Consider the following 12,984-nt stretch of genomic DNA (forward strand, 5'->3'; position numbering starts at 1 on the left):
TACCATAATGTAATTTGGGGTCTGCCCATTGCAAATCATCCCGGAGGCGGGACAAGCATTCTACATCATATTACTCTAATCCTGTCTCCCATAGGTGCTCAAGGCTGTCACTGCCGAAAACCGCAGGACTTTAGCTTTCGAATGAGCCTAGTTATGGCGATTTCCGTATAAGAAGTGATTAGCTACAGATTCTTTAAGAAATGCATATGTTTATTTTTTTGGTGACACCCCAGAGGGGAAAGGGGGTCCACATTCCATGCCCTATTACCCGAATCCTGTCCATAATTGACGAACGGGTCTGTCATTGTCTTACAGGGCAGGTCTGTAGCTTTCCAATGATACCAAATACGGACGTATCCGAGCAAGCTAGGCTGTGCTGAGCTGTGTGTTTGTGAGAGCTCACAGAGTGCACATACAGTGAGGGGACAAATTATTTGATCCCCTGCTGATTTTGTACGTTTGCCCACTGACAAAGAAATGATCAGTCTATAATTTTAATGGTAGGTGTATTTTAACAGTGAGAGACAGAATAACAACAAAATAATCCAGAAAAACGCATTTCAAAAAAGTTATAAATTGATTTGCATGTTAATGAGTGAAATAAGTATTTGACCCCTTCGACTTAGTACTTGGTGGTAAAACCCTTGTTGGGAATCACAGAGGTCAGATGTTTCTTGTAGTTGGCCACCAGGTTTGCGCACATCTCAGGAGGGATTTTGTCCCACTCCTCTTTGCAGATCCTCTCCAAGTCATTAAGGTTTCGAGGCTGACGTTTGGCAACTCGAACCTTCAGCTCCCTCCACAGATTTTCTATGGGATTAAGGTCTGGAGACTGGCTAGGCCACTCCAGGACCTTAATGTGCTTCTTCTTGAGCTACTCCTTTGTTGCCTTGGCTGTGTGTTTTGGGTCATTGTCATGCTGGAATAGCCATCCACGACCCATTTTCAATGTTTTCTTGGTGACTATGGTCCCAGCTGCCTTGAGATCATTAACAAGATCCTCCCGTGTAGTTCTGGGCTGATTCCTCACCGTTCTCATGATCATTGAAACTCCATGAGGTGAGATCTGGCATGGAGCCCCAGACCGAGACAGACTGACAGTTATTTTGTGTTTCTTCCATTTGCGAATAATCGCACCAACTGTTGTCACCTTCTCACCAAGCTGCTTGGCAATGGTCTTGTAGCCAATTCCAGCCTTGTGTAGGTTTACAATCTTGTCCCTGACATCCTTGGACAGCTCTTTGGTCTCGGCCATGGTGGAGAGTTTGGAATCTGATTGATTGATTGCTTCTGTGGACAGGTGTCTTTTATACAGGTAACGAGCTGAGATTAGGAGCACTCCCTTTAAGAGAGTGCTCCTAATCTCACCTCGTTACCTATATAAAAGACACCTGGGAGCCAGAAATCTTGCTGATTGACAGGGGATCAAATACTTCTTTCCCTCATTAACATGCAAATCAATTTATAACTTTTTTGAAATGCGTTTTTCTGGATTTTTTTGTTGTTATTCTGTCTCTCACTGTTAAAATACACCTACCATTAAAATTATAGACTGATAATTTAATTGTCAGTGGGCAAATGTACAAAATCAGCAGGGGATCAAATACTTTTTTCCCTCATTGTAGGGAAGGCAAGGCCCATACAGAATAGACGCGATACAGCAAGAAAACCAAATACAAAGTAGAAAAATTGAATCTGACACAAAATTAAACAACTTACTCTTCAAAACATGATGATCATAATTTGCTTCAAAAACAAATCATAGATTAGATGCTGAGTCTGTCTACAGCACTATGAAAGCCACTGACAGTGTGCTGGGATTAATTACTGCATCAACATAGGCAGGATCTGTTGTAAAGAATGGCATGTGTCTATGTAATGCCTAAAATGACAATATTCAAAAGCCAGATGTTTGGAATTCTGTTTCCTTGTTAAGTATTATTTTTTTAACTTGTATATAGTTATTCTGGTTGTTGGTAGTCTATTCCAGTTTGTGCTGAGTGTTTCCATATAAGATACTTGCCTTTAACCCTTGTAGTTACAGAGTTATAAGTAAACATATGACAACAGTAAAATCAGCTAAAAATGGGGGTGGGGGACCAAAAGCACCTGCGATCGTTCCACAGTTTACTGATTTACCCATCACTGTGCGGCAAATAACCCCAAAACATGATAATCATAATTTGATATAATTCAGCAAACTGAGGCACAAAAAACATTGGCCAAAATGGTTTAAAAATGCTAAAGAAATAACGAGATAGAAAATGTTGTATAGCTAGCGCATACAAAAGGGATACAGATGAAGCAATACAAATAATATATTGAACTTACGTTCTTATGAGTTTGCCACTGTGTTAATGAGTGGAGAGAAATACATCACCATGTACTGTCAACATAGGTGAAGGGGCTACTCAAATCAATCTAAACTGGATTTTTTTAGTTCAAGCATTTGAAGCTGCTGCTGAGAAAGACAAGTTTCTCTGAAAATGACACAGTACCAAATCCTGTGGTCCTCACAGCTGCTCAGGATCCATATTTCAGGAAACCTACATTTTTTAACCTGAAGCAGTAATCAAGGTTCAGGCCACCATCCAGAACGTTGCTCTCTAGACCATCAATAACTGCAAGCATCTTTAAGAACAGCAGTCTGAGTACCTCCCCTGCTGAATGACATCAGGATTCAGCAATTGACTGCTCATAATTTATTAATAACAATTCTGGATATTCTTGCAGATCCATTTAATAATGAAGGGGAAGACTTTGAAAGAAGAGAGGATGATGATTGCCAAAACCGACCCATAACTTCATCCAAATGTATTTGTTCAGTGGAGCAGTTTTCCCAGAGAGGCCGACACTCATGTAGTTCAAGTGGAAAGTGAGAGTTGGCCAGGGATGGCTCCTGAAGATTGGATACAAGTCCAAGAGATTGATTCAGCAATTAACCCTGTGTCATCAGGCTTGCAGGAGGGGATGTAGCCCAACACCAGGGAGAGGGCTAGGATGCCAGCTAAGAGCCTGAGGGTCCTAAAAGAGAGAAAATGGCTGGTACTGAGACAAGGGGTCCTCTATCAGAAGGTAAGGGAGCGAGGAGCCATGAAGAGGCAGGGCATTTTGGGGCCAAGAAGATGTTGACCATAATTTGCTGCAGTTTCTTTTGGGCTAAACAGAGCCTGGTGTTCATTGTGTCCACTGTGTCTTCTCCGTAAAGCCCCTGTGTGGCAGATGAGGGACCCTTTGGCCATGTTTGTTTTTAAATTACATCCCTCTACGGATGGCTACCAGCATGTTCTTGTAGTGATTGACCATTTCACAAAGTATATATGGGCAATCCCTATGTTGTGGTTAGGCAGCCTAATGCTGAACTCTCTCTTTATATAGTTAGACCTAAAAGTATAGAAGGCCCTGAGAAAGTCCTTCATAGAAATGTAATGTGCCCCTGTTCTGTCTCTTATGCTCCTGAGGTGGAAGAACCTGTTATCCCTGAGGCCCGCACAGGATAGGGGAGTGGGTCCTTTGTGGGGTTTTGTCTTTCCAACAGGACCTGCCATATATGTGACTGACACTGCTTCAGGATAAGAATCGCCCCTTGCCGAACTGGAATCTCTCCCCATTGTGGATGACTGGGCCTCCAAAGATCCAGCAGACTATGCAAGGTCAACTCCCAGCTCGATATCTAGAATAGCATTTTGCCTTGCAATAGTGGTGAGGACACTGCTATGAAAAAGTTGAGGAGATATAACCAAATGGTTTTAATGGTTTCTTGTTTTTTGTGATCAAATGTATTTTTATTTAAAGAAATAAAGATAAAGCACATTTTCATACAACAGCTTGTTTTAACCCCCCACCCTCCCCCTCCTGGTGGTAACCCCATTGACCTTTTCGCTTTAACCCCGGGGATCTTGTATATAGGGCTGAAACGATTCCTCGAGAAACTCTAACTTGATTACTAAAAATTATTGATGCAAATTATTTGCATCGAAGCTTCATTTAATCCGTACTGTTCAGTGGTCACTGTTTCGCACGGATGATTATTACTGTTTCACAACGCGCTTAGGCTGGTGGATATGTGAGGTAGACGTGATTTAATGGCACGAATTGCAAAATGGAGAAATGGAGAGAAAATAGCGAGGAATGAGGCGAAGAGACAGGCCAGAGAAAATAACAGAAAGTGTCCAAAGTTTGGGATCATTTTAAGCTGAAAAAAACGAAAACTCTGTATAGTGTGTCTATTGTAAATCTGAATCTGCCTACCACAATAGCACAACGTCAATGCTTAAGCATCTCAGCAGAAAGCATCCAGTTTACGCATCCAGTCCACAGAGCGGACCCGACACAAGGTAACGTTAACGTTAGCATTTCAATATGATTGTTAGCTGAGATGAAGGCTAGTGAAGAATGTGCATTAATTATGGCTATATGTAATGGCTAGTTAAGAACATAAATCAATATGTTGGTTAGTTATGATGTCCGTAAGTTAGCTAAGTTTTGCTCAAGAAAATAACCACAGAACATAAAATGCTGCAGTGAATTTGTGAAAGCCTGAGCTTCATTCATGTTGTTATTATGATAGTCTCACACACACACACACATACCATATCTACCTCATCCTCATCAGGAGATATGATCCTGCCAGAAATGTTTTTTTTTGTTTGTTTGTTATTTTTGCCCCTGACAAATGCTACAAAACCTTCCAAGAAGACAGCAAAGGCTGTAGTTAGGTTGAAACTTGTAGTTCTGAAAGTTAAGTTGCACCAACTTAAAGCAATGTTTATGTACTATTTATTTAATATTATTATTTTTTAAATGTATGCCTTTTTAGGTTGTGTTTAGGTTAAAGTAATTTGAAATTACTTAATTATTTTATTTGTTTTTGCATTTCAGAAAATGTTTTCTTTAAAACCCAGAATGTAATATGGCACTTAAGTGCACTAAATGGGTTTAGTTTTGACAGATAATATTAATAGTTGTTCATTTTAACACTAGAAACACAGACATTTCGACTACCTACAAGCGCCAAAGCCAGTCATTGTAACGATAGCTCTTTAACAGCTGCGATATGACAATCAAAGGCAAACCATCATATAAAACTCAGAAGTTTTATTCATGAACATCAAATCCAACATTTACATAGTACAAACGTAGTATTTAAATTGAAATACGGTCATAAAACATTAATATTATTGCTATAAATAACACACTTTCTAAACGCACACTGCAGTCAAAACATGAATACCTATATAGTCTACAATATGCAAAATGCTCAAAAACGGCATGAAATGAAACAAGTGTAAACGTAAATATTGGAATAATGCTCAAAGGCAAAAAAATTTAGTTCAAAAATAACTATTGCATTAATCAAAACATAATTGTACACTAAAGCAAACATTTTCAACATTGTGTAAACTTTGTTTTCAACATACAGTACTTGTATTCACCATAGCTTTGAATTTCAAGAAGGAATTTACTATATATTTAGCCTGCATACCTGACAGCTCAGGACAATCCACATAGGACACGTTTCTGCACTTTCCCTGCCTGAGCTCGTACCTCACACTGCATTTTGACAGCCTCTCCAGGTAAACACTTTCAATCCATGAATATACAGCATCAAAATAAATGTTAATTAATTTGTGTGCTGCGCTACTGCATTCTGTACTGTGCAATAGCAATCGCGTATTGATCAGTAGAGTAAAAGCACTCAGTGCCATTTGGACCTGGAGTTTCACTCGCAATGTTTTCACAACACTGGCACAAACCCACCAATGATCTGCCATTGCCAGTATCACTGATGCCCCTGAATCAGTCGTAAGAACATAAGAACATAAAAAAGTTTACAAACGAGAGGAGGCCATTCGACCCATCATGCTCGATTGGTGTCCATTAATATCTAAGTGATCCAAGGATCCTATCCAGTCTATTTTTAAATGTTCCCAAACCTTCAGCATCTACCACATCGCTGGGTAGTTTATTCCAGATTGTGACGACTCTCTGTGTAAAGAAGTGTCTCCTGTTTTCCGTTTTGAATGCCTTGAAGCCCAATTTCCATTTGTGTCCCAGGGTGCGTGTGTCCCTGCTGATCTGGAAAAACTCCTCTGGTTTGATGTGGTCGATGCCTTTCACGATTTTGAAGACTTGGATCAAGTCCCCACGTAGTCTCCTCTGTTCCAGGGTGAAAAGGTTCAGTTCCCTCAGTCTCTCCGAGTAGGACTTTCCCTTCAGACCTGGAATAAGTCTGGTTGCTCTCCTCTGAACTGCCTCTAGAGCAGCAATATCCTTATTGAAGTGTGGTGCCCAGAACTGTAAACAGTATTCCAGATGAGGTCTAACTAGTGCATTGTACAGTCTTAACATTACTTCCCTTGTTTTAAATTCTACACTTTTGACAATATATCCTAGCATTCTGTTTGCCTTATTTATTGCTTCCCCACATTGTTTGGATGGAGAAAGTGAGGAGTCCACATAGACTCCTAGGTCTTTCTCATGCGTTACTTCATGTAGATCTGTACCTCCCATAGTGTAATTATAGTGGACATTTCTGTTACCTGCATGTTTTACCTTGCACTTGTCCACATTGAATTTCATTTGCCAGGTGTCGGCCCACAACTGAATATTATCTAAGTCCCTCTGAATAGCCTGTGCTGCCAAGATTGTATCTGCTGAGCCACCTATTTTAGTATCATCTGCAAATTTGACAAGTTTGCTAACTATCCCAGAATCCAGATCATTAATATAGATTAGAAAAAGCAAAGGCCCTAGTACTGATCCCTGTGGAACTCCACTAACAACCTCACTCCAGTTAGAAGTGACTCCTCTAATTGACACCCTCTGTTTCCTATACATCAACCAGTTCATAATCCATCTACTTACATTACCCTGAATGCCTACAGCTTCCAATTTGAGGATCAGTCTTTGGTGTGGAACCTTATCAAAAGCTTTTTGGAAATCTAAGTATATCATATCATATGCTTTCACGTGATCTACAACTGCAGTTGCATGTTCAAAAAATTCTAATAAATTAGTAAGACATGATCTGCCTCATCTAAACCCATGTTGAGTATCTCCAAGAATATGGTTTTCATTAAGATGCTCCTCTATTTTCTGTCTAATCATTTTTTCCAACATTTTACAAGTGATGCAGGTGAGACTGATTGGTCTGTAATTTCCTGGTTCAGTTTTGTCCCCTTTCTTGTGGATTGGTATGACACTTGCTGTCTTCCAGTCAGTGGGCACATCCCCTGTTCTAAGTGTCATTTGGAATAATTGAGTTAGCGGCCTATAAATAATTTCCCTCATTTCTTTAAGTACTGTTGGAAATATCCCATCTGGCCCAGGTGATTTGTTTGTTTTTAATTCTGCTAGTCCCTTTAGTACCTCCTCCTCATTTATCCTGATCTCTCTTAGGGTTTGACTGGACTGATTGTCAACCTGTGGCATGTCATCTGTTTTTTCTTTTGTAAAAACCTCTGTGAAATACTCATTTAGAACATTTGCAAAATCTTGTTCATTTTCCAAGATACCTCCATTTTTGCCCTTTATCTGTTTCACTTCCTCCTTTATTGACCGCTTGCTGTTGTAATATTGAAAAAAGCTCTTTGCATTGGTTTTAGCTCCAAGAGCTATGTTTCTTTCTATTTCCCTATTTGCTTTCCTGATCCCTTTCTTAAGATCTCTTTGCAGTTCAACATATTCCATGTATTTTGTTTCGTCACCATCCCTTTTGTATGTGCTATACAGCATTTTCTTTCTCTTGATATTTTTTTGCATACCTCTATTAAACCATTTTGGCCAGTGTTTTTTAGTCCTCAATTTGCTAAGTTTTGGTACAAATTGCTCCTGAGCCTCAAGTAGTATATTCTTAAAATATAACCATCCATTTTCAACTGAATCTGTATCCAGTGTGCTCCAGTCTACCTCTTCTAAGTACCTTCAAGGTTTGCTTTTCTAAAATTGTAGACCATTGTTTTAGACTTGGACCTTGTTTTTTGAAAGAATGCCTCAAAGCTAACCATATTGTGATCACAATTTGCCATTGGTTCTCTAACTACTGTTCCCCTGACTCTATCTTGGTCATTTGAAAAGATCAAGTCAATACATGCACTCTCCCTGGTTGGTTCCCTGACAAACTGAGTTAGAAAGCAGTCATTTACCATCTCAACCATTTCTATTTCTGCTTCTGTAGTCCCAACTGGGCTTTCCCAGTCTATGTTTGGGAAATTGAAATCCGCCATTATAACAGACACATCCTTGCTACATGCACTCCTGATTACACTGTACAATGCAACATCTTGCTGAATATCTGAGTTGAGTGGTCTGTAACACACTCCTACCACTAAACCTCCAGATCTGTTGTTCAGTTTGACCCACAAAGATTCTGTTCTGTTACTGGGATCTAATTTGAGTTCTCCTGCTTCAATGTCATTTTTCACAAATAATGCTACCACACCCCCTCTTCGATTTTGCCTGTCCCTCCTAAACTGTGTGTATCCTCTCAACTTGTATTCATCCCCATCATTGTCTGTAAGCCATGTTTTTGTCACTCCTACAACAACATAGTCACATGCCAGCACTGTGGCTTCTAGGTCTAACATCTTGTTCCTTATACTCCTGGCATTGAGGTACAAACACTTCAAGACTTTCCTACTAGCAGTTTCCCTTTGTTTTCTTTCCTTAGTGGAACATCTCCCATTGTCAGAGCTCTCTGACCTCCCCCCTACCCCCCCTGCTGCTGTTCTTCAAGTTCAACACAGAGGGGATGAATACAGAAGCAGGATACCACCTCTAAACCACTGTGGCAAATTGTTGTGCCTCCAAACATACTGGATTTATAAACAATTTGTTTTTTTGGAAAAGGGTTGGCACTTATAAAATAAATGATCTCCACCCAAATTGGAGGGGATCATTGATGTTATCACAAAACATAAATCCTCAAGTCCTGTTCTGGGTTGATTTAAATCTAATAAACAGATAAATAGGTGCAGATAAATAGAAACAAACGCCCCTCATATCTATCTGAAATTTAGTGAGTGCCACAGAGCCCTGTCCTTAGGCCAGTGCTCATCCACAAGGCAATCATGTGTTGACATAATATTAACTTTTACCGCTATGCATGACTTTCTGATCTTCATTTTCTCTTTTACACGTCTGGAAGAGGGACCTGGACCCTCAGAGATGTATTTTCTCCTAAAACACTAGAGATAGCTCTAAATGCCACAACAATTAAAAAACTGGCCACTGTACAATCATGTGCTTGCATTTGAGCATGCATAAGTGTCAAGATCAAATCTACTGCCTAATTATAAAAAATTTGGTGATAGGTCTTAACATCCGATATGATCAATTCCAGAAAACCACATGAATATGCTTCCAGCAGTCTTGTCTGCAACAGTATTGCTGGCTACACTATGAAAATGTATAGGCAGGTTTGCATAGAAAACATTATTCAAAATGCACTCACACAGGGCACAGCCAATGTTAGGACGGTGCATTGATTTGACTTAAATTAATGCAGACAGTGTGACTAAATCGTATGTATTTTGGCTAAAACAAGACTGGACACTATCTGTGAAGGACTGGAAATGAAGCACACCGGCCTACATACTTCTTTCTGTGGCTGTCTCCTTCCACGTGAGTCTCTCTGCATCAGGTAGAGTAAATAGGGAGCACAAGCTCTTACCTCCATTGGGCCCAGGGTCTGGGGCCCCAAGACTGATCCCACCCCAGGAGTTTCCAGTCCAGCCGCGCTCCCTCTTTACTTTCATCCTCTTGCGCCTGTCCCACTCGTCCCTCTGTCGGATGATCTCGGCCCGTAGCTCATCCTGGGCAGCCTGCTCCCTCTTGGTGATGGCCTGGATGGTGCCACTCTTTACCACTGGTGCATTCAGACCAGGCCACAGGAAACCACCACGTCCTGGGAAAAAAATATATACTGTTTTTTCCACCCTAAATTAATTATATGTGAGTTCAAGCACAAACCTATATGAGCTTGTTCATGGTTTCCCATATGATACTTCTCTAGCTGAGCAGCAGACTAATGTAAAGAGTCTGTAATGGAGGTTAAATGTTGGTTATCTAAAACAATACTTAATGAACAACCCGACACCACCAAGACACTGACAAGAACATGATATGTAAAGGAGGTTAAATGAAACTCAAAACTCTGCAGCAACTTTGGACTAGGACAGGAAAAAAAAAGTTAAATAGCACTTATTTGAAATACCTACGATCTGCTGATGACCGCATATTTTTTGCAAAAACACGTGAAGACATGTGGATTCAAATTCAAGAACTCTCAGATGCAATCAAGAACATTGAACCAAAGTCATATTAAACAGCTTTGTTAAATCTAAGAAAATTGAAGTATATTAACTAAGGCTTAGAAGGTTCAAAGGTTCGTTTAGTAACCAGAACTAGATTTTTTTTCCAAACGTTCAAATCACATGGAATTAGTTTTTTTGTTGTTAACAGAAACTGACTATGTTTGAATACTAAAGCATATATATATACATATATATACATATACATATATATACATATACATATATATACATATATATATACATATACAGTGAGGGAAAAAAGTATTTGATCCCCTGCTGATTTTGTATGTTTGCCCACTGACAAAGAAATGATCAGTCTATAATTTTAATGGTAGGTGTATTTTAACAGTGAGAGACAGAATAACAACAAAAAAATCCAGAAAAACACATTTCAAAAAACTTATAAATTCATTTGCATGTTAATGAGGGAAATAAGTATTTGATCCCCTATCAATCAGCAAGATTTCTGGCTCCCAGGTGTCTTTTATGCAAGTAACAAGCTGAGATTAGGAGCACTCTCTTAAAGGGAGTGCTCCTAATCTCAGCTCGTTTCCTGTATAAAAGACACCTGTCCACAGAAGCAATCAATCAATCACATTCCAAACTCGCCACCATGGCCAAGACCAAAGAGCTGTCCAAGGATGTCAGGGACAAGATTGTAGACCTACACAAGGCTGGAATGGGCTACAAGACCATCGCCAAGCAGCTTGGTGAGAAAGTGACAACAATTGGTGCGATTATACGCAAATGGAAGAAACACAAAATAACTGTCAGTCTGTCTCGGTCTGGGGCTCCATGCAAGATCTCACCTCGTGGAGTTTCAATGATCATGAGAACGGTGAGGAATCAGCCCAGAACTACACGGGAGGATCTTGTTAATGATCTCAAGGCAGCTGGGACCATAGTCACCAAGAAAACAATTGGTAACACACTATGCCGTGAAGGACTGAAATCCTGCAGCGCCCGCAAGGTCCCCCTGCTCAAGAAAGCACATGTACAGGCCCGTCTGAAGTTTGCCAACATCTGAATGATTCAGAGGAGAACTGGGTGAAAGTGTTGTGGTCAGATGAGACCAAAATCAAGCTCTTTGGCATCAACTCAACTCGCTGTGTTTGGAGGAGGAGGAATGACCCCAAGAACACCATCCCCACCATCAAACATGGAGGTGGAAACATTATGCTTTGGGGGTGTTTTTCTGCTAAGGGGACAGGACAACTGCAACGCATCAAAGGGACGATGGACGGGGCCATGTACCATCAAATCTTGGGTGAGAACCTCCTTCCCTCAGCCAGGGCATTGAAAATGGGTCGTGGATGGGTATTCCAGCATGACAATGACCCAAAACACACGGCCAAGGCAACAAAGGAGTGGCTCAAGAAGAAGCACATTAAGGTCCTGGAGTGGCCTAACCAGTCTCCAAACCTTAATCCCATAGAAAATCTGTGGAGGGAGCTGAAGGTTCGAGTTGCTAAACGTCAGCCTCGAAACCTTAATGACTTGGAGAGGATCTGCAAAGAGGAGTGGGACAAAATCCCTCCTGAGATGTGTGCAAACCTGGTGGCCAACTACAAGAAACGTCTGACCTCTGTGATTGCCAACAAGGGTTTTGCCACCAATTACTAAGTTGAAGGGGTCAAATACTTATTTCCCTCATTAACATGCAAATCAATTTATAACTTTTTTTAAATGCATTTTTCTGGATTTTTTTGTTGTTATTCTGTCTCTCACTGTTAAAATACACCTACCATTAAAATTATAGACTGATCATTTCTTTGTCAGTGGGCAAACGTACAAAATCAGCAGGGGATCAAATACTTTTTTCCCTCACTGTATATACACACACACAAACACACATCTGCAAGCTGATATGGGACAATGCCCTGTCTAGATGCCAAATATATCCTCTTTGTATTACTGTTGCAGCAAGAATGTGTATTGCTTCAATACAGAATTATTAGGCAATTATTATTTGTCAAAAAAACAAACAAACAGTAGAACAGGTACAATGCCATCAGTGAAGCCAAAACTTTATTTTGCATCAAAACTGAATGTAGAAATAAAAAGTGAGATTTGTCTTTTTCAGGAGGAAATACAAGAATTTCCTTAAATCTTAGTGTGCATAATTATTAGGAAAACAAATTACAAATTATTATTTCTCCACTTACTTTCAAACTGAATACATTTACAAGTATGTTTAAGAAATAATAAGTATAAAATAACATAAAACTAAACAAACAGATTTGGGCCTTTCATTTTCATTCCATGCAGTTAATTTGCCAATAAAGCCACCCTTCTTTTCAATGACTTTCATGAGCCTCCCATCCATAGAATTTGTCAGTTTCTTGATTTGTTCATGACCAATTTTAGCTGAAGCAGACACCACAGCCTCCCAGGTGTTGTTCAAAGATGTGTATTGCTTTGCCTCCCTGTAAATCTCATGCTTGAGAAGGTCCCACAAGTTCTCAATTGGGTTTAAATCAGGTGAGCAAGGGGGCCAGCTCATTATTTGGTAATTTTTGAAAGCTAGTCAAGCAATGGAGTACTTGGACGCATGCGATGGAGCATTGTCCTGCATAAATATCTCTTGACTGACTTATTTTTGTACCACTGTTTGATGAACATGTCTTCCAGAAACTGGCAGTAGTTTTAGGAGCTGATTTTCAGACCA

General features: G+C 40.0%; 1 protein-coding gene across 4 annotated transcripts in view; it reads right to left on the reverse strand.

The window, feature by feature from the left end:
- Positions 1–12,984, reverse strand: part of mrps5 (mitochondrial ribosomal protein S5) — a 79,703-nt gene that overhangs the window by 24,755 nt on the left and 41,964 nt on the right. For all 4 annotated transcript variants that reach the window (XM_066696881.1, XM_066696879.1, XM_066696882.1 and 1 more), the window contains one exon: positions 9,674–9,907. In XM_066696881.1, the coding sequence (XP_066552978.1) occupies positions 9,674–9,907 (234 nt within the window). The remainder of the gene's footprint in view (positions 1–9,673; positions 9,908–12,984) is intronic.

Source organism: Amia ocellicauda, chromosome 23 (assembly GCF_036373705.1).
Source record: "Amia ocellicauda isolate fAmiCal2 chromosome 23, fAmiCal2.hap1, whole genome shotgun sequence".
Classification (NCBI taxonomy): domain Eukaryota; kingdom Metazoa; phylum Chordata; class Actinopteri; order Amiiformes; family Amiidae; genus Amia; species Amia ocellicauda.